This window comes from Sycon ciliatum, chromosome 1 (assembly GCF_964019385.1).
Source record: "Sycon ciliatum chromosome 1, ocSycCili1.1, whole genome shotgun sequence".
NCBI classification, from domain to species: domain Eukaryota; kingdom Metazoa; phylum Porifera; class Calcarea; order Leucosolenida; family Sycettidae; genus Sycon; species Sycon ciliatum.
The window spans coordinates 8521179-8545626 of record NC_088643.1 but is presented as its reverse complement, the minus strand read 5'-3'; the positions used below and the strand labels follow the sequence as shown (position 1 = coordinate 8545626).

The window sequence follows — 24448 nt, the reverse complement described above, 5'->3', positions numbered from 1 at the left end:
GTGTCTGTTGAGTGTTGTTGTGAGGTGTCAAACATAGACGAAGTCAAAATTCTTCATCAGCTCAGATCATACCTCAACAGCTCAGATACAAAGAATTTAGAAATTAGTATTGTTCTGGACCCAGACCTGACCTGGGACGCACTAAGGCGATGCTGTGTCATGAGATAGCTTTCTGGTTTCTGAATAGACCAAGATAGAGAGGAAGTAGGGCATATCTCAGTAGTAAATTGAACATTTCCTAAGGAATTTTCAAATATTCTACCAAAGTGGAAGCCAAGATGAACGGGGGATTTGCATTTGCCATGCTGACATTTGCAATGTCTAGCTACGTGGTTGGCAATGCGTACATCCAGAAGCAACAATTTTATCCCACGGTCGTCCACTTGACAAAGTCGAATTCTTATATGGCCGTAAGTACTGAAATTTGTAGTGCCACTAAAATATTCAATTGTTTGAGAGGACATTTCGATTTGATTTCAGCTACATATCGCCTCATATCTATTGTATTGCATGTATTCAATTCTGTACAATAGGTACTGTACGTCCAAGCGTTTGTTCTAGTGCTCGTCATGTTCAAATCATTCAGGTGGATCTTCTTTGGTCAGCTGCGTTTGGAGGAGACTGAGGTATGTGTGATATTTAAAAGAATGTCCATGTTGTGCTTGTACGTGTGGTATAGTTGGCACGGGCTACTACTGTCGTGGACATGGAAATCCCGTCGCACGTCTAGCGGCCCCAGGCTGCCGGCCATGCAGCCGTGGGTAAGCGGTACAGACATCCATTTATGCGCTGCAGCGCGCTGGTCGCATCGGATCAACACGACTGTGCACTGCACGCAACGTTCTGTACTCACTGAGGGCGCCGGCCCCGGTCATTCGACTGGATTTCCATGTCCACTACAGTAGAAGCTTGATGTCTAGGACCAGGGTTTGTGTCGTCACTCAGACCCTGGCTTCATCCAGTCCTCGGATAGCTCGCTACTGGCACTGCACAGGACTGCCGGAAGCAGTTTTCGATTGTTCCGGCCATACCATGGCCTTTCGTATTTTGTGTATGATACGGCGGGTACACATGACCACCTCAGCATGAAAGATGCGACAGTGGCCAACAAGTTGGTCAGGCGATGGTCAGACCAACTGGACCGGGTCCTGCTGCATGCTGCATCTTCTGGGGTATTGTCCTTACTGGTGGGTTCAGTAAGCCAACTCTCTCTATCTATCTATCTATCTATCTCTCTATCTCTCTATCTCCCTCTCTCTCTCTCTCTCTCTCTCTCTCTCTCTCTCTCTCTCTCTCTCTCTCTCTCTCTCTCTCCCCTGCCACACACACACACACATGTGTGTGTCCAACTCCCGATATGCTCCTCTTCGTCATCAGGCCGACATTGGCACGGTGGCAACGTTCTTGCATTTGGTGTTGGTGCATACACGTCTTGTATTGTACTCAGTGGAATACGTGTATTCCTTTATAGGCGGTTCAGACTACGGCCAAAATCACGTCTGGACTTGAATTTCCAATGTGATGCAGTCGTGTTTCAAAATGATTGTGCCCAATCGCTGATCAAACACGTCTGAGTCATAGAAACGTGGTCACGGTTGGCCGTAGTCCGAATAGCCTATTATTGCCAATTTATTGGATAATGCAGCTAAACTCCGCTGCTCTGCTATGTGTCTGATTTGATGTGCCTTCATAGCACCTGGTCGAGCGCTTGTGGTACGCCATACCCGATACGTGCCTGGCGTTCACGTTCTTCTCGCAAGACTTCAGTCCTCAGTTCGTGGCCATGTTCACGATTCTGTTCTTGATCAAGGCCTTCCACTGGCTGGCCGAGGATAGAATTGACTATGTGAGTAGCACAACCTAGTGGTATCCCGGTGTGATACTCCTACTGATCAATGGTTGCTGAATGCTGCTTCGGATGGTGTTCCTTGGTTACAGCACACACCACAGGCATGCTGTAACATTTTCACATGACCTGTTCTTTGCCTTTAATATATGGACAATGATCAATGGTTGCTGAATGCAGCTTTGGATGGTGTTCTTTGGTGACATCACACACCACAGGCATGCTTGAACGTTTTCACGTGACCCGTTCCTGGGCATATGCATGTGTGCCACCATTCTTCACATGGATTGTTCATGCATATTGCTTACTAGTATTCCGCAAGGAATACCTGTTCTTGTGTAGGTCATACCAAGAGTACATAACCCCCCAGAGTGTACAACGCCCGCTCGACCAAGACCCTATGCAGAGCTGGATCAGCGTTGCACACTCTGGGGGGTTATGTACTCTTGGTCATACCCAGCTGCCCCATGATAGTTGCATAGCTCCATCAAGTGATTCTTGTTAAAATAAAATAAAGCACAATCAATGCTTCTCTTGCCATGCTTTCTGTGCATCCCTGGACACGAGTGTTTGGCGTATTAATCAAAGTAGAAGACGGACCAGGTGAAGGCATCCATTCGAATGTATTATCAAGTTCTGAGTTGTACTTTGCTCTCGCTGCTGGCGTTTAGATGAGCACTGTTTGCTGCCATGTGTTGTACTGTGATGTGAAACAGATGGATCGAAGTCCGAGCGTCAATTGGCTATTCCATTTGCGTGCTTTAGGTAAGGCCAGCACTCGCGTGCATTTCCTGTAACTGTCAATTCTGACTATATTATACATTTGTAAGGCAGAAGGTGCTATTGTGTTGCGTATACATGTAGAGATTAAGCGAGTGATGTCATAGTGGTGAACTAGTGATGCCATAGTGGTGAACTAGTGATGCCATAGTGGTGAACTAGTGATGCCATAGTGGTGAACTAGTGATGCCATAGTGGTGAACTAGTGATGCCATAGTGGTGAACTAGTGATGCCATAGTGGTGAACTAGTGATGTCAGTTGTGTCTCTCCCTCCCGTTTCTGCTTCTTTTGTTTTGTTTTGTTTCACAGGCATGGTCGCCCTATTAGCAGTCATTGATACGGTCATCTCACTCAAGTCCCTGTCATCTGTGCTAAACCAGGGGCCATCTGTACAAGTTGTATTTTCATTTGAGGTTAGTTTGTGTACTCTTAGAAATCAGGTTTTCTCGACCGTCTCGCTTTGAGCAGGACCGTCCTTTTTTTGGACCAAAACATTGCAATACAGTAAGGCAGGTGGTCCCCCTATCCAGGGTCTCTTGATTGAAAATAACATCTCCTTGTCCAAGGTGTACTGTAGTGGTCCTCTGAGGCAGGTGGTCACCTTATCAGATTGGTCGCCTTGACATTTTCTACTGTTAATGTTATAAGATAAACACTATTGGATTCTCGCTTCGGAGCGGTGATGAGGTTGGGTAACCTGATAAATTAATCACTTGCCAGTCATGGTTCTCTTCTGTGACTGCAACGACATGCCTTCAATGATGGGAGTGCGTTGATTCCCGCCGTTGAAGTGTATAAATTCCCCAATTCATGCGTGCCGGATTATCTGTCCAACTTGTGTATGGTACATTCGCATATGCTGATCCTGTCGCGCCCCACCCTTCACTCACTCAGCTTCTTTCCTATGTTCTTTGCCTGCATTTGTGTGCGTATGTGTGTGCGCGCGCGTGTGTGTGTGTGTGTGTGTGTGTGTGTGTGTGTGTGTGTGCGTGTGTGTCCACAGTATGCCATTCTCTTGACAATGGTCTGCACTATATTCGTCAAGTACGTACTACACTCGATCGACCTGGCGTTCGATCACCCATGGGAGAACAAGCCCGTCTACCTACTGTGGTCTGACTTGTGCCTAGGTAAGTGAGAGTATGTACTGAAGTACATTAATGTTGTGGACATTGAAATCCGGTGGAATGACCAGGGCCGGCACCCTCACTGCCTAGCACGTTCACGCACTGTGGCTCATGCACACACTGCAAAAATGGAGCAGCAGTACTCACAGGCTAGCGCCCCGTCTCCGCTTGACTTCTCAACGGATTTCAATATCCAAAACAGTAGTATGACAGCCTGCATGGAGTAACTTGCCGATATGTAGATTTGTGCACTACATTCCGGCATGCTGAGTCGTGCATGGAATACCGCTTCATGCTATCCCAGGGTTTGATGAATGTCACCTGTCTTCCTGTACTTGCCCATGGATTTCCAGTTCGTTTTTCAGTGTCTATCTTATGTATTGACTTGATGTGCATCTCTGTCTTGACCATTGATAGTCATAAATGCCGTGGAGGTTTATACAGTGAATGCCAGTCCACGTAGCCGTTGGCATCCCGCCATTGCCTTGACTCGCCGCTTGTGCTCGCATGCTGTGTGTATGTGTGCCCGCGTGCGCGTGTGTGTGTGTGTGCATGCGTGTGTGCACGCGTGCGTGTGTGTGTCTGTGTCTGTGTGTGTTGGCTTCATGGCTTGGTTGTTTGCGTGCAGAATTTATCCGTGTCATATTGTATTACACGCTCATTTACTTCTTCCTGATGAAAGTTCACACACCGCCGCTATTTGCCTTCCGTCCATCCTATCAATCACTAATGTGAGTATACGTATAGTCATGTGCTGACCATGTGAAAATTACATATCTGCCATCATTGCACGTGCCTCATCCTGCTACTTATATGCTATTGTGGAAGTACACGGTTGTACATTGTTGGGAGACTACAATGCATTGGGTGTTCGTTCAGTAATACCCAGTGGTGTTCAGTGGTTGGGGTGTTCGGTGATTAGGTTAGTCAGTGATTTGGGCGGACAGGGTTTGGGGTGGGCAGTGGTTCTGGTGGTCGGTGTTTGGTGTGTTCAGTGGGTGGGTGGCGGTAGTGGTAGGGGTGTTCAATGGTTGGAGCGTTTCACCCCTGCATCCAAGATCCAATCAATTCCTGATTTCGAAGGCCACCATGGTGCTCGTTGGCATGCCATTTGTGTTTCAGAACGTGTGTGCACTGTCCTTGTCTTGATGTCTGTGTTCTGGCTGCTGCTTCTTTCTTTACCTCACACCCGGACAGGCGAATGTACAAGTGCATTCGTGACATCATCCAATCACGGCGTGCTATTCTCAATCTGAATGCATTGTAAGTACATGTAGTCCATTGCGTTGTAGGTGGTACATGTGCATCATTATGTACCGGCATGCTAAATGTAGTCTTTCCATTTTCCATGCTTGCTGTTACTGTTTAGGAATGTGCTCTATTGTCACTGTACCTGCATCATTCTTGAGAGAAATCCTTGTCATAGCTAACATTCTCAGTTCGCTGTGATGTGTAGCTTGTTTTCGTCTTGAGTGCGCTCACCTTCCCCCTTTCTCGAGTTATTTCACAACTTAGAACCTTCCAAGTTGGAAGGCTGTTGGCGTGCGCATTCGAGACGCAATGGAGCTAAACGTCAAGTCGTTGAATATCAGTACCACAGCAGTCATTAATGTGCTAACTGTTGCACGTTATGACTCGTCAATATCAAGCTTATAACTGCCAGCGTTGGACAACTACAGGTAATGTGTAAACCTCTGGTCCTTTCTTCTTGTTTTTAAACGTGTTTGTTTATTTTGTTGCAGACCCGATGCGACCGCTGAGCAGCTCGCCAACCAGGACAACGTCTGCATCGTGTGCCGCGACGAGATGCAGCCCAACGCCACCTGCAAGGTGCTGCCGTGCTCGCACATCTTCCACGTGGCCTGCCTACGCCGCTGGTTCCAGCGCCAGCAGACCTGTCCGACCTGTCGCACCAGTGGCCTGACCAACGCCGCTCCCGGCGGCGCTCGTGGGGCAGCAGCAGCACCGGCAAGGGGTGCAGCAGCGGCCGCAGCGGCGGCACCTGCTGCTGCAGCTCCCGCAGCGGGAGCACAGCAGTTCCAACCGGGACAGCAGCCTCACCCTGGCTTCAGTAAGTCCTTGATAATTCCATATCCTTGCACGCGAGTGATCGTGTGTCTCAGCATAGAGTTTTGTACAAATTTGTGGCGGTGACATAAAACACAAGGTTCTTTTCTAACCACGCTGGGACCCACAGTTGATTGGGAACTTGTGGCCCCTGGCACAGGAGAATCGTTGATGCAGCGAATTGGGCTTTTGGTCCTTGCCCATTTTGCGGTGGGTGTAATGTACTCACCTCATACCGCTGTAGAAGCTGCATATATGCCGGTTGTGGCATTTGCTACGGATGCAGAACATTCAGTTTGCCTGGGTCTCGTGCGGACCGTGAAAAAAGCAAACATTGTACATGGGCAGGTTTGGAGAGTCGCTCTCTGTGTTTATGTTCTATGTTGTGCGCAGATATGATGCCTGGCGGAGTGCCACCGTTTCCAATGTGGCCACCGCCTGGTATGTTTCCACCGCCGGTACCACCACCCGTAGCACCAGCAGCTGATGGAACAGCACCAGGTAAGCATGAGCAACAACTGTTGCTATTGTTTTTGATACTGCATGCCTGTGGCTCATTTGTGCTGTCCTCCATGCCCCTTAGCAATGATCTCTATTGTGCGTGCGTGTGTGTGTGTGTGTGTTTGTGGCGTGTGTGTAAAAAAAATGAAAAATGAAAAAATAGGGATTCACTGGCCAGAGAAAGCCACTTCAATCAGCTGTGTGGTGGATACCAGGCTAAAATTAGTGGCGGTCAATTCATTAGCCTTGCAAGCTGTTGAATGGTGTAATCCCAGCACAAGTTGGTATGTCTAACATAGCTGTCGCTATCATAGCTTCCGCAATGGGCATATCTGAGGTGTGTGTTTGTGCGTGCGTGTGTGGACGTGTGGTTTGTGTTTCAGCAGCAGCTCAAGGTGCATCGTCATCTGCAGAAGCTGCAGCGCAGCCGGCAGCTGGATTCCCAGTTCCACCGCCTGGTTTCTCCCCAGTTCCACCCCCTGGTTTCTCCCCTGGACTAGTAAGTACTAGATCTCCTGTATGCAGTGGCTGGCAGCTTACACCGCTGCTTGTTTTTTTTTCCTTTCCCTCCTACCATTCCCGTGTCTACTTGTGATGCATGTGTTTGCATATCCATCACACCGGTTGTGTTAGAGTTGCTTACTCTGTCCCGGCTTCATGTGTTCAGTCAACAGATTTGCTGCCTGTCTCCTCCGTGTTGGAGGAAATATTGTCAATGTATGATCCTTCCAGGGCGATGGCTTACCGTATTTCCCTGATTATAAGTCGCATTTGATTATAAGTCGCACCCCCATTTTCAGGTTTAGCCCTACTGTTTCAATATATTCATATAAGTAGGTTGTCTTACTCGATTGTAAGTAGCATCCCCTTCTTTGCCCTTGAAGTTTAGTGTAAAAAGGTGCGATTTGCAATCGGGGAAATACGGTAGTAAGTAGTGCTGTTGTAGTGAGTGTGCAGCATTGGATTGCTAGTGTTTGGTGGCTGGTGCTGCTTGATGACTTGCCAATCTTCAGTATTGTATGGGAACAGCTAGAGAGTGATAGAGACGGTGTTTTGTGTGTTCTCTTCCTGCAGCCCATACCGCCATTCTTTCCCCCGCCACCACCATTCATGCTTGGTAAGTGGCTGTCACTGGCGGCGACTGTTTTCGCCGAGTCCTATCCTGCTGTTTGATGTGCCAAACCTGGGTACAAGTATGTTGACTTCATCCAGCTCCAGCGTTACTGGGTTTGCATGTTTTCATTCTTTATTTATTTATTTTATTTTTTTTACCAATTATTGACTTTTTTAGTATTGCATTATTTCCACTCAGTGTGTTTATTTTGGGGAATTGTGCCCAAGTCGCACCAGCCTCTTCTTCACACGGTGTTTATTTTGCCCGCAAAAGAGGCTTTGCATCCAGCTCACTTGTATTTGCCTGCCACGCATGACGCTCCGTGATGCCTTTGACGGCCAACAAGAGCTTTGTTCTGTTTCTATGTTTGCGCTGCAGGTGGAATGAATCAGTTACCGCCGGATCTGTCACAGCTGAGCGATGAACAAATCAAGCAGCTGGAGGGTGACGAAAGGAAAGCTGCGGAAGCACGCATCGAGGTGCTGCGCAACATTCAGAAACTATTAGACGCGGCCGTGCAGCAGATGGAAATCTACTATTCAACGGCGTCATCGCCGCCAGCTCCATCCTTCAGAGCCGCTGCCGCTGCATCATCGTTCAAGGCGCCGGCAACGTCCACTCGCCAACAGGACCAAGGTAACACAACCACTCCAAGTGTTGAAACGCTACACCCGGGCCAGGCGCAGGGACAAGCTGCTCAGGCAGGCAGTGAGGATACGCCGGCCGAGATTCGACAGCGGCGCCTGGACTGGCTGCGCTCCACGTCTCAGCTCTCGGACGATGCAGGCGCCAGCGGTGCGAATACGCAAAGCAGTGATGTGTCGCCGTCTGGCGATCGGCGAAAAGCTTCCACCGAGGACGATGTAGACTGAGTCTGCTCTGCATTGTGTTGGATTGGTTTACTACCTTGCTACCTAGCGCTTGCTTTCACTCTACGCTGACTGGGAAGTGCTTGCCTGCACCTGCACGCGACGATTTGGCCAGTGCCAATTTCGCCTATGCTCGCGTGCGTACGTTTGATTGTTCCCTTGCCCAACATTTGCTGATTGTACATATTTTGAATTCCCACACGCACACCGTATGTGTATAGTCGGTACGCTATCATGTGATTATCGCGACTGAGCTGCTTTTTAACAACACTTGACAAGACTACAGTCTGGTACCCGTGTCCTTGCGCAAGTGTCTCTCTACTTCACTCTTGCTTTTTCTGTTTCTCATGCGTTTGTGGGGATTTATTCCGGCCGTCCTTTTTTTGTGACTTGTTCATATCAACCGATACTCTGTCTCTCCCTGCTTGGCTCTGCACAAGTCAAATAGTTCGTCTTTGTGTTCTGCGCTACATGGCATACCTGTGCTGAGATTTATGCTTGTTTGTAATAAAGAATTCTTTTGAAATTCTTAGAAAGGTTTGTTGTAAAGAAGTTTTAACACGAAGAAGAAAAACGGCAAGTCCCATGCACTAGCATACAGCCATGAAATCTTACTGCATAGGCCTGTGCGAGGAGAAATTTTGATCTAGCCTTCTACGAAATAATATCGCTGCGCACAAGGCACTTTCTGTGACGCGACTTGGGAAAGAGCCAAGATGTGTGTGCACGTTGTGTCGCTGCTTTTTGCATGCTGGCAGTGGCAGTCAGGACAGCTGTTGTCAATGAAACTACTGCAAAACTACAAAGAAATATCTCAATGCCAGATAAAAAAATTAATGATAATAATATGTGCAGAGAGTCGTTTTTACAGCTCCCTGAATGTGTGGCTGTCCAGACCATGCATTCAGCACAATAAACACCACCCTTTGGTTACAGCAACATGGCAGTAGTGTTGCTGAGCTGAGCCAGTCATTAGTAGACTCATTACTGTCAGTGTGTCCCATAGTTCAACGGGCGTGTGCGCTGGCCATTAGAAATTCTCTTTGCACGGGCAGGGGAATGCTGGATGCTGACCATTCGCCTTTCAAGGTCACAGTGTCATTCTGCACCACGGTGGATTGCATCTAGGTCTGTGGTTATGATAACAAGGAGAAAAGAAAAGAAAAAATTCACGGTTTGCATTAAAATAAAAGTCAACAACAACATTTATACTCAGTTAGGGGCCGGTCACACTGAGGGAAAATTTGAAAAAAATCCGTGGTTACCATGTTAATCCACTCGATGAAAATCAGCTCGAGGCCTCGCTTTTCCGCCGAAGATTATAATCATCCGCGGCTTCCACTGGATTTCTTTGAGTTTCCTTGGGTTTTTTTATTGCATTATGAAGTGGAGCCATACTCTGGAGGCTGTGCTGATGCAGCTCTGGCCCAGGAGCGGGGCTGACAGACTGCCAGAATGAATGGTGACAAAAAAATAGTTCGTGTGGGTGAATTTTTTTCATCGTGCGTATCCAGTGTGGCCGTGATGAAAAGCAGAAAAAATTATTCCCGGTTTATAATCTCTGAGGATCGTTCCCTCAATGTGACCGGCCCCTTAGACTGAGCTTTCCGCATCCAAGAAGAACGAGCCTAATCTATTGATTTATACAAAAGAAAAATGGACCAAGGAACTACAAGTTACGCTATATTGTCCATTTACACTACCAGTTACTAAACAATCAGCTCATGCAGTCAGTGTCAGTACCGTCGGTGAGTGTCGTGCAATGTTATCGCATGAGCTGATTGTTTAGTAACTGGTGGCGTTAGCATTATAACGTAACTTGTAGTTCCTTGGTCCATTTTTCTTTTGTATAAATTAATCATAATCGGCCTTGGCTCTCCATCTGAGTCCATTCTAATCTATTGAGTATGTACATGTACCCATCCGGCACTGGGTACTAGCAAGCGTTTGTACTCTTGGTACTAGTAAGTGTCACTAGTCTGAGGGTCACTCCTGCACATCTGGCCTACACCCACTGTTGCAGAGAGAGGGAGGGAGAGAGCCAATCACATAAGGATTCATCGCAGCACTCCGGTGGCATGCTTGCATCATGCATACTGCCGCAGTGTAGAGTGCCAACCAGAGAAACTCACCCTCATCATTGCAATAATAAACCAATGACAGGTGCTGCACGGCCACAGGGCCAGTACTGCAAGTACTAGCCTACTACTAGGCTGTGGACTAGTGCTCAGATCCCCCCCCCCCAGAACGCGGCCCTACTTTATTCATGAGGGGAGTTTCACTGGTCAGCACTGGCCTTTGCTTTTGACATGCATGACCTTGTCACAGATACTACCAGCAGTGCGCACAGCTACACAACCGGTACTGTACACTGTACACAGTGTATGTGCATGTTCTATAGAATTCTAGTCCATTACATGCACAGTTGTGCTAGTCCATTACATGCACAGTTGTGCTAGTCCATTATTATTATTTATTATTATTTATATTCATTACATGCACAGTTGTGTGCCGAAACATACCACAGACTATTAGTCGGGTATGCATACCGACCTCCAATACACTGATCCTATTTCCAACCTCCAATACACTGATCCTATTTCCAACCGCAAGCAACATACTTTAGCGTTTGGCATGCCAACATCCAGCATGACATAATACTATTATAGATCCCTTTCCACTCGCAGCAAGAGTGCATAAACAAGAGTATGCAACTGTGGTGATGGGTCAGTGCGCGGCGCGCTGCCTTCATTACGTAACTTGCCTTCATCACGCTCTGAAAGCATGCATCAAACTCACAATTTCTCGTGCGAGCCAATCCGTTTTTGCTCGATTCGTTCCGGTACCTACGCGATATCTAAATTCTGGCGCGTGAACTCCAGTTCCGTACGAAAGTTCATTTCAAACCAGAGGGAAAGTGCGGTGTTTGATTTTCTGCAGTGCGCGGACTGCAGCTGAATGATGTAATGAAGGCAGCGCGCCGCGCATCTGGCCCATAGAAAAGAGATCACAGTTGCATACTCTTGTTTGTGGACTCTTGCTCGCAGCTATCCGGGGATAAAATTGTGATCGACCCATGGCCCGCTTCGCTGTAAGAACTAACCACCTAGCTTATTGCTCTGCAACATCAGGGGTACTCACCACTTTCTGCTTGGCTTTGGCCAGGGCCACCCAGTCCGGCGTAGCCACTGCTTGGGGCGCTGCTTCCACTGACGGCTTCTTCGTCTTTGCAGGCTTCAACCCCACCGCTGGGTTCGCAGATAGCTTCCTGGCCGGCGCCGCATCAACTGCTTCTTCTGGCGCAGATGGTTCGTCAGGCTGACTCTTTAGGCGCTCTGCCCTGCCCTGTATTTCAAGTAAAAAAAAAGAGAGAGGGAGAGAGAGAGAGCACAGAAAACACATAAATGCCTCACCCTCTTCTGCATCCATCTTCTGCATCCAGCAGTAAATTCTACGTTCAAAACCCGGGAGCATTGCCAGCAGGAAATACGCCGCTGCACACTCACACAGTTGTAACCGAAATGCCACTTTCTCTTGTGCAGTCACTGGCTGAAATTGAAAAAGGAAGCAAAATACAGTCTACGTCATCATATTCTTTTTAAAGAATTCACACCATGGGAATTCACACCAGTGCTACAGCGCCCGCAAGGAGATGTAATAGTTCATGCCATTCGAATGCCTGAGCTTTGCTGTGCCTTACTCGAGCCACTGCGACCCACTGCGGCTCGGCTAGCCTGGCTGTGCGTGCCAGTGAAGGCGACTCGGACACATCGAGCTGCTTCACTGGCGTACCCACCGTTTTGACGCGTCGCTTCGGCAAACCTGCTACCCCTGCCGACTGCGGAGGAAGAGATGTAGCGGCAGCGGTAGCGGAAGCAGCAGCAGCAGCAGCTACAGGTGGCTCATCATCAATCACTGTAATCGGTTCGTCATCAGCAGCGCTGTCAAGCATCGGTACGGAGCGGGAGCGTTTGTACGGGGACGCTTTCCCCGGAGAGCGAGCGGCTGAATTTGAAGGAGAAGAGTTGAGCTGATGCGCAGTGAACAGGCAGAAAAATTAGAAACTATGAAATCCAAGTGTACATCTCGGTATCCGTATACATCCTATGTAGTGCAATCATCCATAGTCTCAGCTGCTTTTAAATTAGCCGTCTTTTGACGTGCCAGGAGATGTCTATATAAATAAATAAAAGCCTGTGGTGCTCTATTCCTCCCTCTCACATGCATACCTCACTGCTTCTCTTACGAAGGAGTGATTTTGGCAATTGCCGGCAAAGTGCTCAATGCACAAAGTGCAGAGCGTTTCACATGAAAAATGAGAAAGAGGTCCAGTTTGGATTTGTCGTAACTCAAAGTGTCATGCTACTGCAATCATCAGACGACACGACGGGGTCGTCTGATGATGGCAGTGGCATGAAACTTTGAGTTGCGACAAATCCAAACTGGACCTCTTTCTCTTTTTTCGTGTGTCACTGCTTCTTTTATATATTCCGATCTTGGCTGTTCAAGCGTTATTAGTTGTCTGATGAATGTGATGATTGCCCAAGGGCATGAAACTAGTAGTTACAACAAATATGCGTGGTGCTCTGTGATTTGTTTGTTTTGCCGAGTATGTTTTTCATCAATGCCCAGCAGGTTCTAGTACATCCCCAATGCACATGTTACCTACCGTGCTCTGTGCTTGTGCCACAAGGTCAGCCGATGGCACATGCTTGACTCGTCTGCTTGGACTGCGGCCCGGCGAGCCATTCTGAAGGCGCGTTTGAACCACCAGATTGACGCCGAGCGAGTTGCCGGACAATTTCTCTGAACTGCCCACCGTTGGCTGAGCTGAAGAAAGGTTGACGTCCCTGCACGCATGCAACAAATTGCGGTCATACAAACCCAGGCCAGAGTTTAGCTCTTGGTCCACGTGCCCATCAACACAGTGCTGAATCAATATGATTGAGCTGATTGACTGTTTGATGTACAGTCGTGGCCAAAGAAATCCGACCCCCCCCCCCCCCCCGCAAGTCAAAAGTAGCGCCGCGTTTCCATTCAATTATAGTAACACCTGTGGCTAATGGCCACCCCTTGGTACCAGAGAAAGCGGTCTTTAGTCTTAGTTAGAGGTTTGCACCGCACAACCATAATGAATGTGAGACCGTCCACCCGTGCCTGGCGAAGTGGTCTGTAGTACCAGGCTGGTCGCTAGTTATGGTGGTCTGTAGTACCAGGCTGGTCGCTAGTCACGGTGGTCTGTAGTAGCAGGCTGGTCGCTAGTTATGGTGGTCTGTAGTACCAGGCTGGTCGCTAGTCACGGTGGTCTGTAGTACCAGGCTGGTCGCTAGTTATGGTGGTCTGTAGTACCAGGCTGGTCGCTAGTTATGGTGGTCTGTAGTACCAGGCTGGTCGCTAGTTATGGTGGTCTGTAGTACCAGGCTGGTCGCTAGTTATGGTGGTCTGTAGTAGCAGGCTGGTCGCTAGTTATGGTGGTCTGTAGTACCAGGCTGGTCGCTAGTTATGGTGGTCTGTAGTACCAGGCTGGTCGCTAGTTATGGTGGTCTGTAGTACCAGGCTGGTCGCTAGTTATGGTGGTCTGTAGTACCAGGCTGGTCGCTAGTTATGGTGGTCTGTAGTACCAGGCTGGTCGCTAGTTATGGTGGTCTGTAGTACCAGGCTGGTCGCTAGTTATGGTGGTCTGTAGTACCAGGCTGGTCGCTAGTTATGGTGGTCTGTAGTAGCAGGCTGGTCGCTAGTTATGGTGGTCTGTAGTACCAGGCTGGTCGCTAGTTATGGTGGTCTGTAGTACCAGGCTGGTCGCTAGTTATGGTGGTCTGTAGTACCAGGCTGGTCGCTAGTTATGGTGGTCTGTAGTACCAGGCTGGTCGCTAGTTATGGTGGTCTGTAGTAGCAGGCTGGTCGCTAGTTATGGTGGTCTGTAGTACCAGGCTGGTCGCTAGTCACGGTGGTCTGTAGTACCAGGCTGGTCGCTAGTTATGGTGGTCTGTAGTACCAGGCTGGTCGCTAGTTATGGTGGTCTGTAGTACCAGGCTGGTCGCTAGTTATGGTGGTCTGTAGTACCAGGCTGGTCGCTAGTTATGGTGGTCTGTAGTACCAGGCTGGTCGCTAGTTATGGTGGTCTTTAGTTACAGGTTTTACTGTACACCATGCATGTTCCCAAAACTGATCCGAGGGCCTCAGGGCCGACATGAGCCTTGGCGCTGCTTTCGGCACGTGGGTTGGGTCTCTTTGGCCACCACAGTAGTATCAACACCGGCAGACTAGCACACAGTCATATCACATGTTAGTAGTCATGTAAGTGTTTTATCCGCAAGCTGCACATGTGCCTGAGCTGCAGTCTTACCACATCCCTTGCTTCCTCTTCGGCTCTTGCTCATCCCGCATGTTATCCTGAACACAATCATATACATGCATGACAGTATTGAGTACAAATCGAAGTCAGGGAATATTACGCTGCCATAAGGCCTATCTTGTCACAGGAATGCATGGGTGCATGTACGAGTTTGATGCACACAAGATCACACATGACTGGCCCAAGCCTAGAATGTTGTGTATGCACACACTGGTGTGATCACGGTATCATGACGAAGTTGGGTCATTCAATTGCAGCCATCATGATCTTCTAACCGGCTTGGTCACAGTAACAGAGACCAAGCATGCCAGACCAGTACATGCTTGCTTGTACCTTGGCGTCTTTCTTGGGCGATTCAGGCACGTCGGTCACGAAAAGGTCTTCCGAGCCTTTCGGCTCATCCGGCGAATGAACGGATCTGGGACGCGACGGTTTTCGAACGCTCCTGCCGCGGGCTATGTCACGTTTGGCATGGCCGACCTGCAGGCCAAGGCTTGGCCCCGTGGTTGGTAGCAATGCATCTAGGAGGCACACAGCATGGCCACAGAAAAACAGGAATGCGGCCACCTAAATCAGTAGGTGAAAGGACTAAAGTCACAGTATCGCCGGGTATTGAGAACTTATGATTATGGCCTTCAGAAGAAGAAAACACATGGGAACGAGTTATGAAGCAACTAGCCACAAGTGTAACAAGATAATAAGCAGTCAGAACGCGCGATAACAGGGCACAAAACTGACAGGCTACTGAGACATTCAACTACCTAAGACCTAGTTCTAACACATCTCCAGTGTGCAAACCAACAGCCTTCCAACTTGGAAGGTTCAAGGGTGGGTAGGATCAAAAAGGGGAAGGTGAGTTGCTTCATAATTCGTATTGTGTTGTATTTCAATGAGGTAGTGAAGCTCTAGCATGCAACTGCTGTTCGATGGCTTCATAAGAATTTGCGAGAAACTTGACTCACCGAAATCGGAGGATGATGACTTCCTGCCAAACACTTTCACACTCTTGCTTCGCTGTGGAGGCCTCTTCTCCTCCTTCTTGGGTTGAGCTGGCAAGGATGTCTTCTTGCTTGGGGTTACGACTGCAGGTGCTTCTAGCACCTCCGGCGATTGTGGCCTCGACAGACTTGTACTCGTACCTGGTTTGTGATAGCCGCCACTGAACTTTCCTGGCGATGTCATCAGTGCCTGTTGGAGATCGGCAATCTTGGAGTCTTTCTTTGCGGGCAGCTCGCTCACCGAGGATCTAGGAGACGCGGCATGCGGCGGTGTGAGTGTGATCTCGGGACTGGCAGCTGTGTCGCTGTCAGTGCTCATGGTGCGGGAAGTCAGCTTCTTACTGGCCTTGCCGAGGGCGACCTCTAAGTCGAGTGTTTGCTCGGTACTGACCTCGAAGTCATCTAGGAGCTGTACCTTCTTTCGCTCTTGGTCCTCGTCCTGCTCCGGGTCCGGAGAGCCAGTGGCAAGGATCGACCTTCTGGCGGCGACGCTGACCATCCGACCAGACTTGTGCTCAACAATGAATGCACTGCCCTTGGACGAGGAGCTGCGCTTTAGCTTGCTCTTGCGCTGAGTTCCCGGCGTCGTCGGGGCGCTCTTGCTGAATTCGGCCATCTCTTCGAACGACATCTCCTTCGTTATTTGGCGGCGACTGCTGCTGGGCGACGATGGGGCTGACCCTGGAGGCTTTTCCTTCTTTGATGTTTCCCAGGGAGATGGAACCACCAAAGCATCTTCTGCATTTTATGTTACCAACACAGGGAGATAGAGATACTGGTGTTAGTCTCGACTTCCCTGCAGTTATTGCCAGAATGTCTGATGCAGCTGACACTCTACTAGCCAAGTGACATGTACAATCATTGGACGTTCTTCTTGCCAAAACACCACCATCTATATGGATGAAAATATTTGAAATTTATTCTCTCCCCTAATCCTACCCAGGTGGCTATCCTTTCGGAATGCAAAGCACTAGTATTGAGAAGAAGAAAGCAATGTCATACTGGCGGCAATGGAATTTGTGCGTCCCTAGAACTTGACTTTAGGAATGAGTTAAAGGTCACTGAGTGCTCAGCAAATCTAGGATCTTCATAATCTGCCTATGGGAATCCTCCCATGCCACTACAGACTACACTCGCATAAAGACACATGTCTCTCCAACTAGAGCATGAAACTTGAAGTAGCAGCAAACACGCCTTGATTGTCCTTGTTGTTCTGTTCTGCCTCTCCAACTATAACTAAATGGCACAAAATACCCGGTAGCCCCCAAAGGAGAACCCGGACGGACAGCACAGTGCAACGTCGGCTAGGGGTCATGCGCATGGTCCTTGCCGTCTCCTTGATGTATATGTACTTACCCGATTGTCGGCGCTTGGGCGGTTTCTCCGGCTTATCAGCCAGGGCGACATCTGCAATCAGGTCAGCAGCCTCCTCCAAGCGTTTCATCACGTCATCGTCAATGGCACCCGCTCCATCAGCGCCATCCTCTGCATCGGTGCCGATGGAATCTGCGGCGACCACAGCAGTTGTTGGCTTGTCTTGCATCTCCGGCTCAGAAACAACGTTAATAACAACTGGTACTGGTTTGACAACATGTTCCTTGGCCGAGCTGGGCCGAGGTGATTTGCGCAAGTTATCCTTCAGCTCCGAGACCAGGCTAGCATTACCAATAGGCAAGGTCTGCATCTAACGAAGCAATCATATCCAGAAAGAGAAGGAGAGGACGATGAGATAAATACCTTACTAGCACGGATGCTAACACAGAGTACAGTATTCTATTTGTACAGCTACTCACTGACTTGTACCTATGTTTGACGCAGTATGTATTATGAACAGGCTTCTGCTTTCACACCTCCATGCACATAGTAGAACCAGGTCAAAAACAATAATATGTGTTGAAGAGCCAATGCACTGCAATATGAGACCACACGTTTAGAGAGATTGATCAACTCTGGTCCTCACATCAGTGTGGATATACGCTCGAGCCTGTTTAGATATCCTCCCCCTCCCCCCCCCCCCTACCACCACCACCCCCCCCCCCTCCCCCCACCCACCCACCCACTTAAATATGGCACAAGTACCTTTGATATTGTTGGTTTGACAGCATGAAACAAGGTGGAGGACACCGTGTTTGGAACACAGTGACCTTACTACAGCCATCCACGGTTATCTAATACAAGTACTAATACTAGTACTGTACTAGTATTGGGTTATCTAATACTTCCAGTACTGAGTACCTTTGATGTGCTTGTTCGGGGCGAGGGCCGTGGTGATGGACCGATTCTCACAGGCAAGGTCGCGGTCTGTCACAGCAATAAAAACAAGCAGGTATAAGCATTGCACTGCTAAAAGTAAGCAGCAGCTTTCGGCCTGTTTAAAAAATGAAGCAATTACACCTCCACCGCATGCGCTCTCTGGCCGACCTCATCATGAAGTAAGTCCGATTATCGTGTCCGTTCCCGAAGGGAACGTATGACCGGCCTCATTACACTAGCAAAGTGTGACGAGGTCTACCAGAGAGCGCATGTGGTAGAGGTGGGATTACTTCAAGTATATGCAAGTAGATGTAGTTCTGAGTGACTTAAAACACACTCTGCATAAATAGGTTCTATTAAAGTACTTGGATATAGCATGAAAGAATGCGGAACTCCAGTTTCAGTGCTCTCCCGCCAGAATTTTCAAGTTGATGCCATTCTTCAATGATACAGTATGCCATGCTTGTGTACGTGCGTACGTCTTCCTGGACCAGGGGTGGACATTGCGCAATCCTATCCTGAAAATAGATAAATGGGGCCAGGCACATCTTTGTACTTGTACAATGTCAGAAAACTAAGCACGCAATGAGCATTGCGTCGTGGATAATGATGATGCATTGGGGAGTTGAACGCTCTTGACTGTTTCTTGGTTTTGGAAATCATGTTGCATAGCAATTCACAACACATCTACGTGCCCCATACATCCTGTACACACACCTTGTACACACTCTCTCTAACGGTCTCTAGGCTACACTGCAATTGATATACATTAGCTCAAATTTTCGGGCAAGGCCCATCATCAGGAAATGTGTGTACAGGATGTATGGATTCAAGTATTGGCTACAGTGGAGTCTCCAAACCTTGAGGTCTATGTGCCCAGTCAAAGAAATCCGACCCCCTGCCAAAAGCAGTGCCAAGGCTCAAGCGGCCCCTGCAGCTCTCGGAAAGGTTTTTCCGACCGTGCATGATGTAATTGGAATTGAAATGCGGCGCGACTTTTGACGCGCATGTTGTATTTCTTTGGCCACAACAGTAGCACACATGCCCAGCCATGCACTGGAATACATACATGCCCAGCCATGCACTGGAATGAAATGCCGAATGATTGTGAAACGCACCTTTAGCTGGGCCTGAGTTTGCACTTGAGCCGGAGGGGTGTCGGTCTGTGATCTGGTGTGCGGCATCGCATGACTGGCTGTAGACACGGACGGACAGAAACAGCACATTACCAAATATTGCACACATGCAACTAGTCACTGTTCTAACCAAGGACATTGTAACAGTGCAATTGCATGGCCAGGCTGTGGTAAGACTGATTGCCGATGCAGAACAGTTCGTCCCCCGCATCATAGGAAGAACCAAGATAGCTGGTATAGAGACAGTGTGCAGACCTAAAGCTGAGTACTAGCCATCAATTTTTGTCTCGAGAGCTATGTGTGTTTTGTATTTTTTGCTCCAAAATTGAAAAATATTTTTAACATTGCCTGATAGTGCTTGTTTACAACAAAGAAAGGTAACGCACGAACATGTGAGTATAAACCAATTCCTTCATACCACTGGCTATTTGCAGGACATCCGTGTTCTGGAGTCTTATGGGTATTGGTCGGTTTGCATGGTCATTGTCGAGTAGAATAGGCAGGGTGAAGCAGGGACGGAGTAAAAGCTGGACAATTCAACACGGCACCTGTGGTCAAGCAGGGCGCATGCCCCTTCTAATCTGTCACTATATGTGCTACGATAACCGGTTATGATTATGATATGAATGAGGCTAATGATACAATCCAATCTTGCCTTTCTTCATTAGTGTGGTGATTTCAGCGTGCGTGCATCTTGTAGAGCTTTTCCCGGCCACTGAGACTATCATGTCATTGGTGCGAAGGCCAGCAGCATCAGCTGGGCCACCTGCAAACGACCGAGAAATGCACAAAAACTTAGCAATGGTGCAGCAGTAGCAAGCAATACACATAGAGATTATGTAAGCAAAAGGTTTCCACGGAGATGAGAGTGATATAAACGCAATATGCGAGTTGCAACTTCAGTACACACAGCATAGGCAAGAATTATGAAGAAGATATGACCACAAGAATGCTCCAAGAAAGATATTTCTCACCTATGGTGTGTATACTAAATGCACAACTTGCTCTATTTATGGCCGCGGTTATCCGATTATGGCATCATTTGAGATGCTTTTTTTTGTATTGAAAGGGGAGCTGTTGCACAAGTACTGTACTGCGTAGTACTCGTTTGCCACTCAAATCTCAATATAAACTTTATAGCACCTTTTGCCACTCCATAAAAACAGCAGTGGTTTCCACTCTATGCAAAGCATATGGGGTGATCTGATCCTGGCGTTGTGAATCAATTGTCGTGTGGAAGAAAACTTTTGAGCTCTGTAATTTTGGATTCAAGATATGCAGGTTGTGCCATACGCGTACACCCAGCAACAAAATCTAAGAGCAATAGCGATGATCATGCACGTATCTCAAGGATGCACCAGACGGTTTGCAGCACCAGACCCGCTGTGAATACTGGTCAGTGGACTGGCACAGGGTGCATACTTGTCTCACACGATTTTTTAGGATTTCATTGAGCAGCACCGTAGCATGCGCTGCACAGTGTATTCCGTGCTAGGCTGCATCCCCCCCCCCCCCCCCCTGTTACCTTTTTGTGTTGTTTCGGATAGGTTGCCGTGGTTGGCTATCACCCTTCATTTCACATTCATTTGTCGTTGGCAGTCGTTTGACGAGCCAGGAAATGTTGAATAAAATGCTAATCTCACCTTTTGTTATTTTCATGATGAGCACAGGGTTAACACCAGCCAGAGCCATGCCGAAGTCCTGCTGACCTTCGCCACGCACTGTAACTTGCCGCAGGTCCACCGTTGGGTCGATGTTCTTCTCTGTTGAGAGGGGGTAGGATGGCAAGTGCAGTGCAGTGTATGCACAATGAGGCTATCACGAGAACAATAATACCGATGGATGCTAACAGCAGGAAGGGCAAACCATGACACATATTCCAGAATAGGGCTTTATTTACATGCACTTGAAGCAAGAATGCATCGCACACATATCACACTTCACAGTAATATGACGTCACGAACATATTGCAGACCCCACCCTCTCCATGCTTCATGCGTACCCATGCTTCATGCGTACAGACTCGAGTGCATGAAAGCAGGTTGAGGACTTACCTCGCACGTTCTTCACCGCCTTCACCATCAAGATAACCGGATGCGGGCCAATACGACGAACTGCAATGATGCATGGCATACACAGCTCTCTCAGGATAACATCCATCATAATTAAGCTGCAGACTGACATTTTGCTTATCCTCCTGAGCTATACACAGGGAACTTGGAGCAAAACGTCCATGTAACATACATGTACCTCCACGGGTACTGAAAAGTCTCTACTTTATCGCCAGCATCATGGCAGAGTGCTGGTTTCGCTACAACGGCATGGGGTAGTGGTTTTGTAGTTAAACTAACACTTCCCAGATCCGGGCACGGCCGTCTTCAGGGCACTAGGCACCAGCGGCCCGATGATAATGCTCGAAAAGGTTGCAGATTCTGCTCGAAAAGTAGTGAAATTGTCAGAACCATACAAACCTCATGGCGGGCAATTCCTCAAATTTTGCTCCATTTCTTTATCCACATACCAAACATGCATGAAACCTACCAGAAAAAGTACCGAATTCTGCCAATTTTTCTGCCGGCATAATCCGCCGGTGCCTACCGTGCACCTTTCTGACCCATCTAGTAGAGTCACAAACTGGCTTCTGAATGAAAAACGGCCCCAAACAATCATATTGATTGGCATAAACATCTTTACTTGCGTGTACTACTGTTCTCTCGGGCGCCGAAGAACGGAGCGCCAATGAACTACCAGGCTAGAATTTTACCAAGCACAGCATACCAATATATACACACATGGTGACTCAACTGTGCATAGACTGTGTGCAATACAGTGCTGGCAACTGAAATCCGACCACCTCGGCGGTGGGTTCACATTCTAGCGGTCTCTGTTTCGTAGTTTTACCATCCCGTGTTGGGTCTTTGCGATGTGAGCTCAGGGGGTCGGATTTCAGTTGCCAGCACTGTACATGGTAATAAGAACTGGGGTGGCCAGGGGGCTGACCCCCAGGCCACCCCATGGTTCTTTGGCGATCGCCAGTACTCTAAGTACAGTATGTGAATTCTGAGTTATGGGCAATTCCTAATAATTATTATGAGCAATGCAAGGTCCCAACCTGCCCGCACCTGGGGAGTTCTACTGTAGACTATACCATATCTTTAGTTTTCATGCAGCTGAATGAATGGTATTATCACTGCATTGCTAGTACAGTGTAACTCCACCCGCATTCAAATCCCCACATCCTGGATTTTACCAGTAATCATTCAATCTAATCCTGCTGGTGGTACTAATAGTACTGGGCACACGTCCATAACCATTAGGCATTACATGTACTCTCACACCAGCTGTTTTACTTTTAGACGGTAGAGAACTACAACATGTCATGTATGACTGTAGACTGTAGTCAGTGTAGTGGCGGTGAATTTCATTAGGCCTACTTGATCTGCGTGACTTACCAGAAGGCGAGGGCATCGTTCCTTCGGACACGGACCGCGTCATCTGATTGCTTCCCAGCACATTCTGCGGTGTCAGCAGCAACTGTTGTTTCTGCTGCTGCGGTGCTCCGCTGTTAGCTACATGTCCCGAGGATGGAGTAGCGGTCGATGCTCCGGGAGTCACTTCGGCAGTCGTACGAGTTTCGCCGATCCCAGGTCCCGGTATCGTCGGCGAAATGGCGCTTGCACTTGCTGACGGACGCAGCCTGTTCGCAAGCCGTGGGCTTGGACACGGCGCTTCATTGGGAGCTACCGCGAGTTTCACAGCCTGTTGGCTTTGAGTTTGAGGGCGCTGCTGTTGCTGCTGCGGAACTGTATGTTGACTTGCCGATGGTAGATGAGCTTCTGCCGGAACGGAAGATGCGGGACGTGACTTGCCGCGTCTGGTGAACAATCGTCGCAGAAAGCCGACGCTTTTCTCGCCTTCGACCGGGCTCTGAACAGGGGACTCAACAGAGGATTGGCTCGACTTCTCTCGCTGTCTTCGCGATTTTCTGTTCTCCCGTTTCACGGGCGTTGGCTCCGCGGACACGGATGGTGTAGCAGTGCCTTGGTGCTTCTCGGGTGGAGCCGTGATAGTCATACCAAGGTTGAAGGTGCGGTCCTTGCCCGCCATTCTTCAGTCCAGGCCACTTTGAGCAGCAACTCACTGAATCTGTTTTCCTTCGCTGGGCTTTTTTCTAGCTTTACGATTAGTTCTCTCAATCCTGTACCTTTTGATACTGTGCTCGCTTGAAAGCGATCATTGAACCTGTTACTCGTTTCAGTCTGAGCGTCCAATCTTTGAAGGAACCCTGAATGCTGGCGGACGTAGGAAAATCCTGCCTTCGTTGAACACACTGACGTCGCATGAGCTATGCGAACATGGAGAAGAGGACCTGGGCACTTCGTATGTCTGCCAGTCAGTGAGTGGATTCTACTTCGGCACGTCTCTCGAAAGGCTATGCTGGATAAATGCACGGATCGTAGATCTACACACGGATTGTCCGGTGCTGCAGGGAAGTAAGTTAGTTGATGCAGCGGGAATATGTATCACCGTAATACGCCCAGCATAGTTTAGCCACTGTAGATCTACCGAGCCCTCAGGAACTGCCTTCTTCGTGGATGTTGAGCACCCCGATGGATGGGTTGGCCGGCTACCCTGGCAGACGGCTGACAATCAACGCTCGTCTGCCAAAGACACGTGCGGTGCAGTTTGGCCAAAGTTGGACAATTTGTAGTTTGTAGCACCGTTTTGTCAGCTCACAGGGAGGCCGGTCAAAGCTAGCTGCCCGCCGGATTGAGAACATCACACGTTCTCCATGTCAGTTGATCGTAGATCTACCATGCATGAGATAGCCGTCATAACAAAGTGAGGTGGCCACGAGTTTTTTTGTTCCATGCGCCATGCTAAAGACCTGTCAGCCCAACACGTGATACACCGCAAAGACCAGCTAGCTGTTGCATGGCTGGGTTATGGGACAACACTCTAGACTAAAGCATGACCTGACCGGAGATGAGTTAGACTTTTGAAAGCCTCACACCAACACAACAGTGGATGAGACTTCAGAAGACCTGACAGTACTTTTTGTATTGGCACGGCTGGACAAGCGGATAGCAGCACGATGCATTAACGTTACGCGGGCTGATGGCCGTGTTGGAGCTTCCGTCACCACGTTGTCTGGGTCTTCCGCTCCGCAGCCGCTCGGTGGACGCTCGGGGATGGCTTCTTCCACCATCGCCGTACCTATCCCCAGTGTGAGAGGTGCGCGCCCAGATGGTGAAGCACCATGTTCACGCAAATATGGAAGTTTTGGCCACTACCAGTACAAGTCAAATGTGGGGTGGGAGAAGCTGATGTTTGCACAGGGCTATGTTGTGCCCAAATGGACCGTTACATGCCGTGTACACAGAACTGCACAACCTGCATA

The 24448-nt window shown here is 48.7% G+C and overlaps 2 protein-coding genes across 4 annotated transcripts; one reads left to right on the top strand and one right to left on the bottom strand.

Moving 5' to 3' along the window:
* The first annotated feature begins 20 nt into the window (after positions 1–20).
* LOC135811996 (E3 ubiquitin-protein ligase synoviolin B-like) lies at positions 21–8831 on the top strand. 2 transcript variants are annotated; one of them, XM_065325297.1, is made up of 13 exons: positions 21–410; positions 534–626; positions 1694–1846; positions 2563–2611; positions 2937–3040; positions 3631–3757; positions 4383–4485; positions 4952–5017; positions 5497–5825; positions 6215–6322; positions 6709–6821; positions 7397–7439; positions 7815–8831. In XM_065325297.1, the coding sequence occupies exons 1-13, from the start codon at positions 279–281 to the stop codon at positions 8306–8308; spliced, it is 1914 nt and encodes a 637-aa protein (XP_065181369.1). In that variant the 5' UTR covers positions 21–278; the 3' UTR covers positions 8309–8831. The 2 variants fall into 2 exon arrangements, with proteins under 2 accessions (XP_065181369.1, XP_065181361.1); XM_065325289.1 differs by having other exon boundaries at positions 22–410; positions 6706–6821.
* Positions 8804–23662, bottom strand: LOC135811983 (neurofilament heavy polypeptide-like). Of its 2 annotated transcripts, none has more exons than XM_065325269.1 (14): positions 22500–23662; positions 21102–21161; positions 20691–20810; positions 19703–19813; positions 19030–19106; positions 17894–17959; positions 17015–17342; positions 15623–16396; positions 14994–15181; positions 14652–14698; positions 12975–13155; positions 12006–12335; positions 11447–11650; positions 8804–9435 (listed from the first exon to the last, which is right to left on the bottom strand). In XM_065325269.1, exons 1-14 carry the CDS (start codon positions 23152–23154, stop codon positions 9430–9432), a joined length of 3147 nt encoding a protein of 1048 aa, XP_065181341.1. In that variant the 5' UTR covers positions 23155–23662; the 3' UTR covers positions 8804–9429. The 2 variants fall into 2 exon arrangements, with proteins under 2 accessions (XP_065181341.1, XP_065181349.1); XM_065325277.1 differs by having other exon boundaries at positions 12102–12335.
* Between the last annotated feature and the right edge of the window lie 786 nt (positions 23663–24448).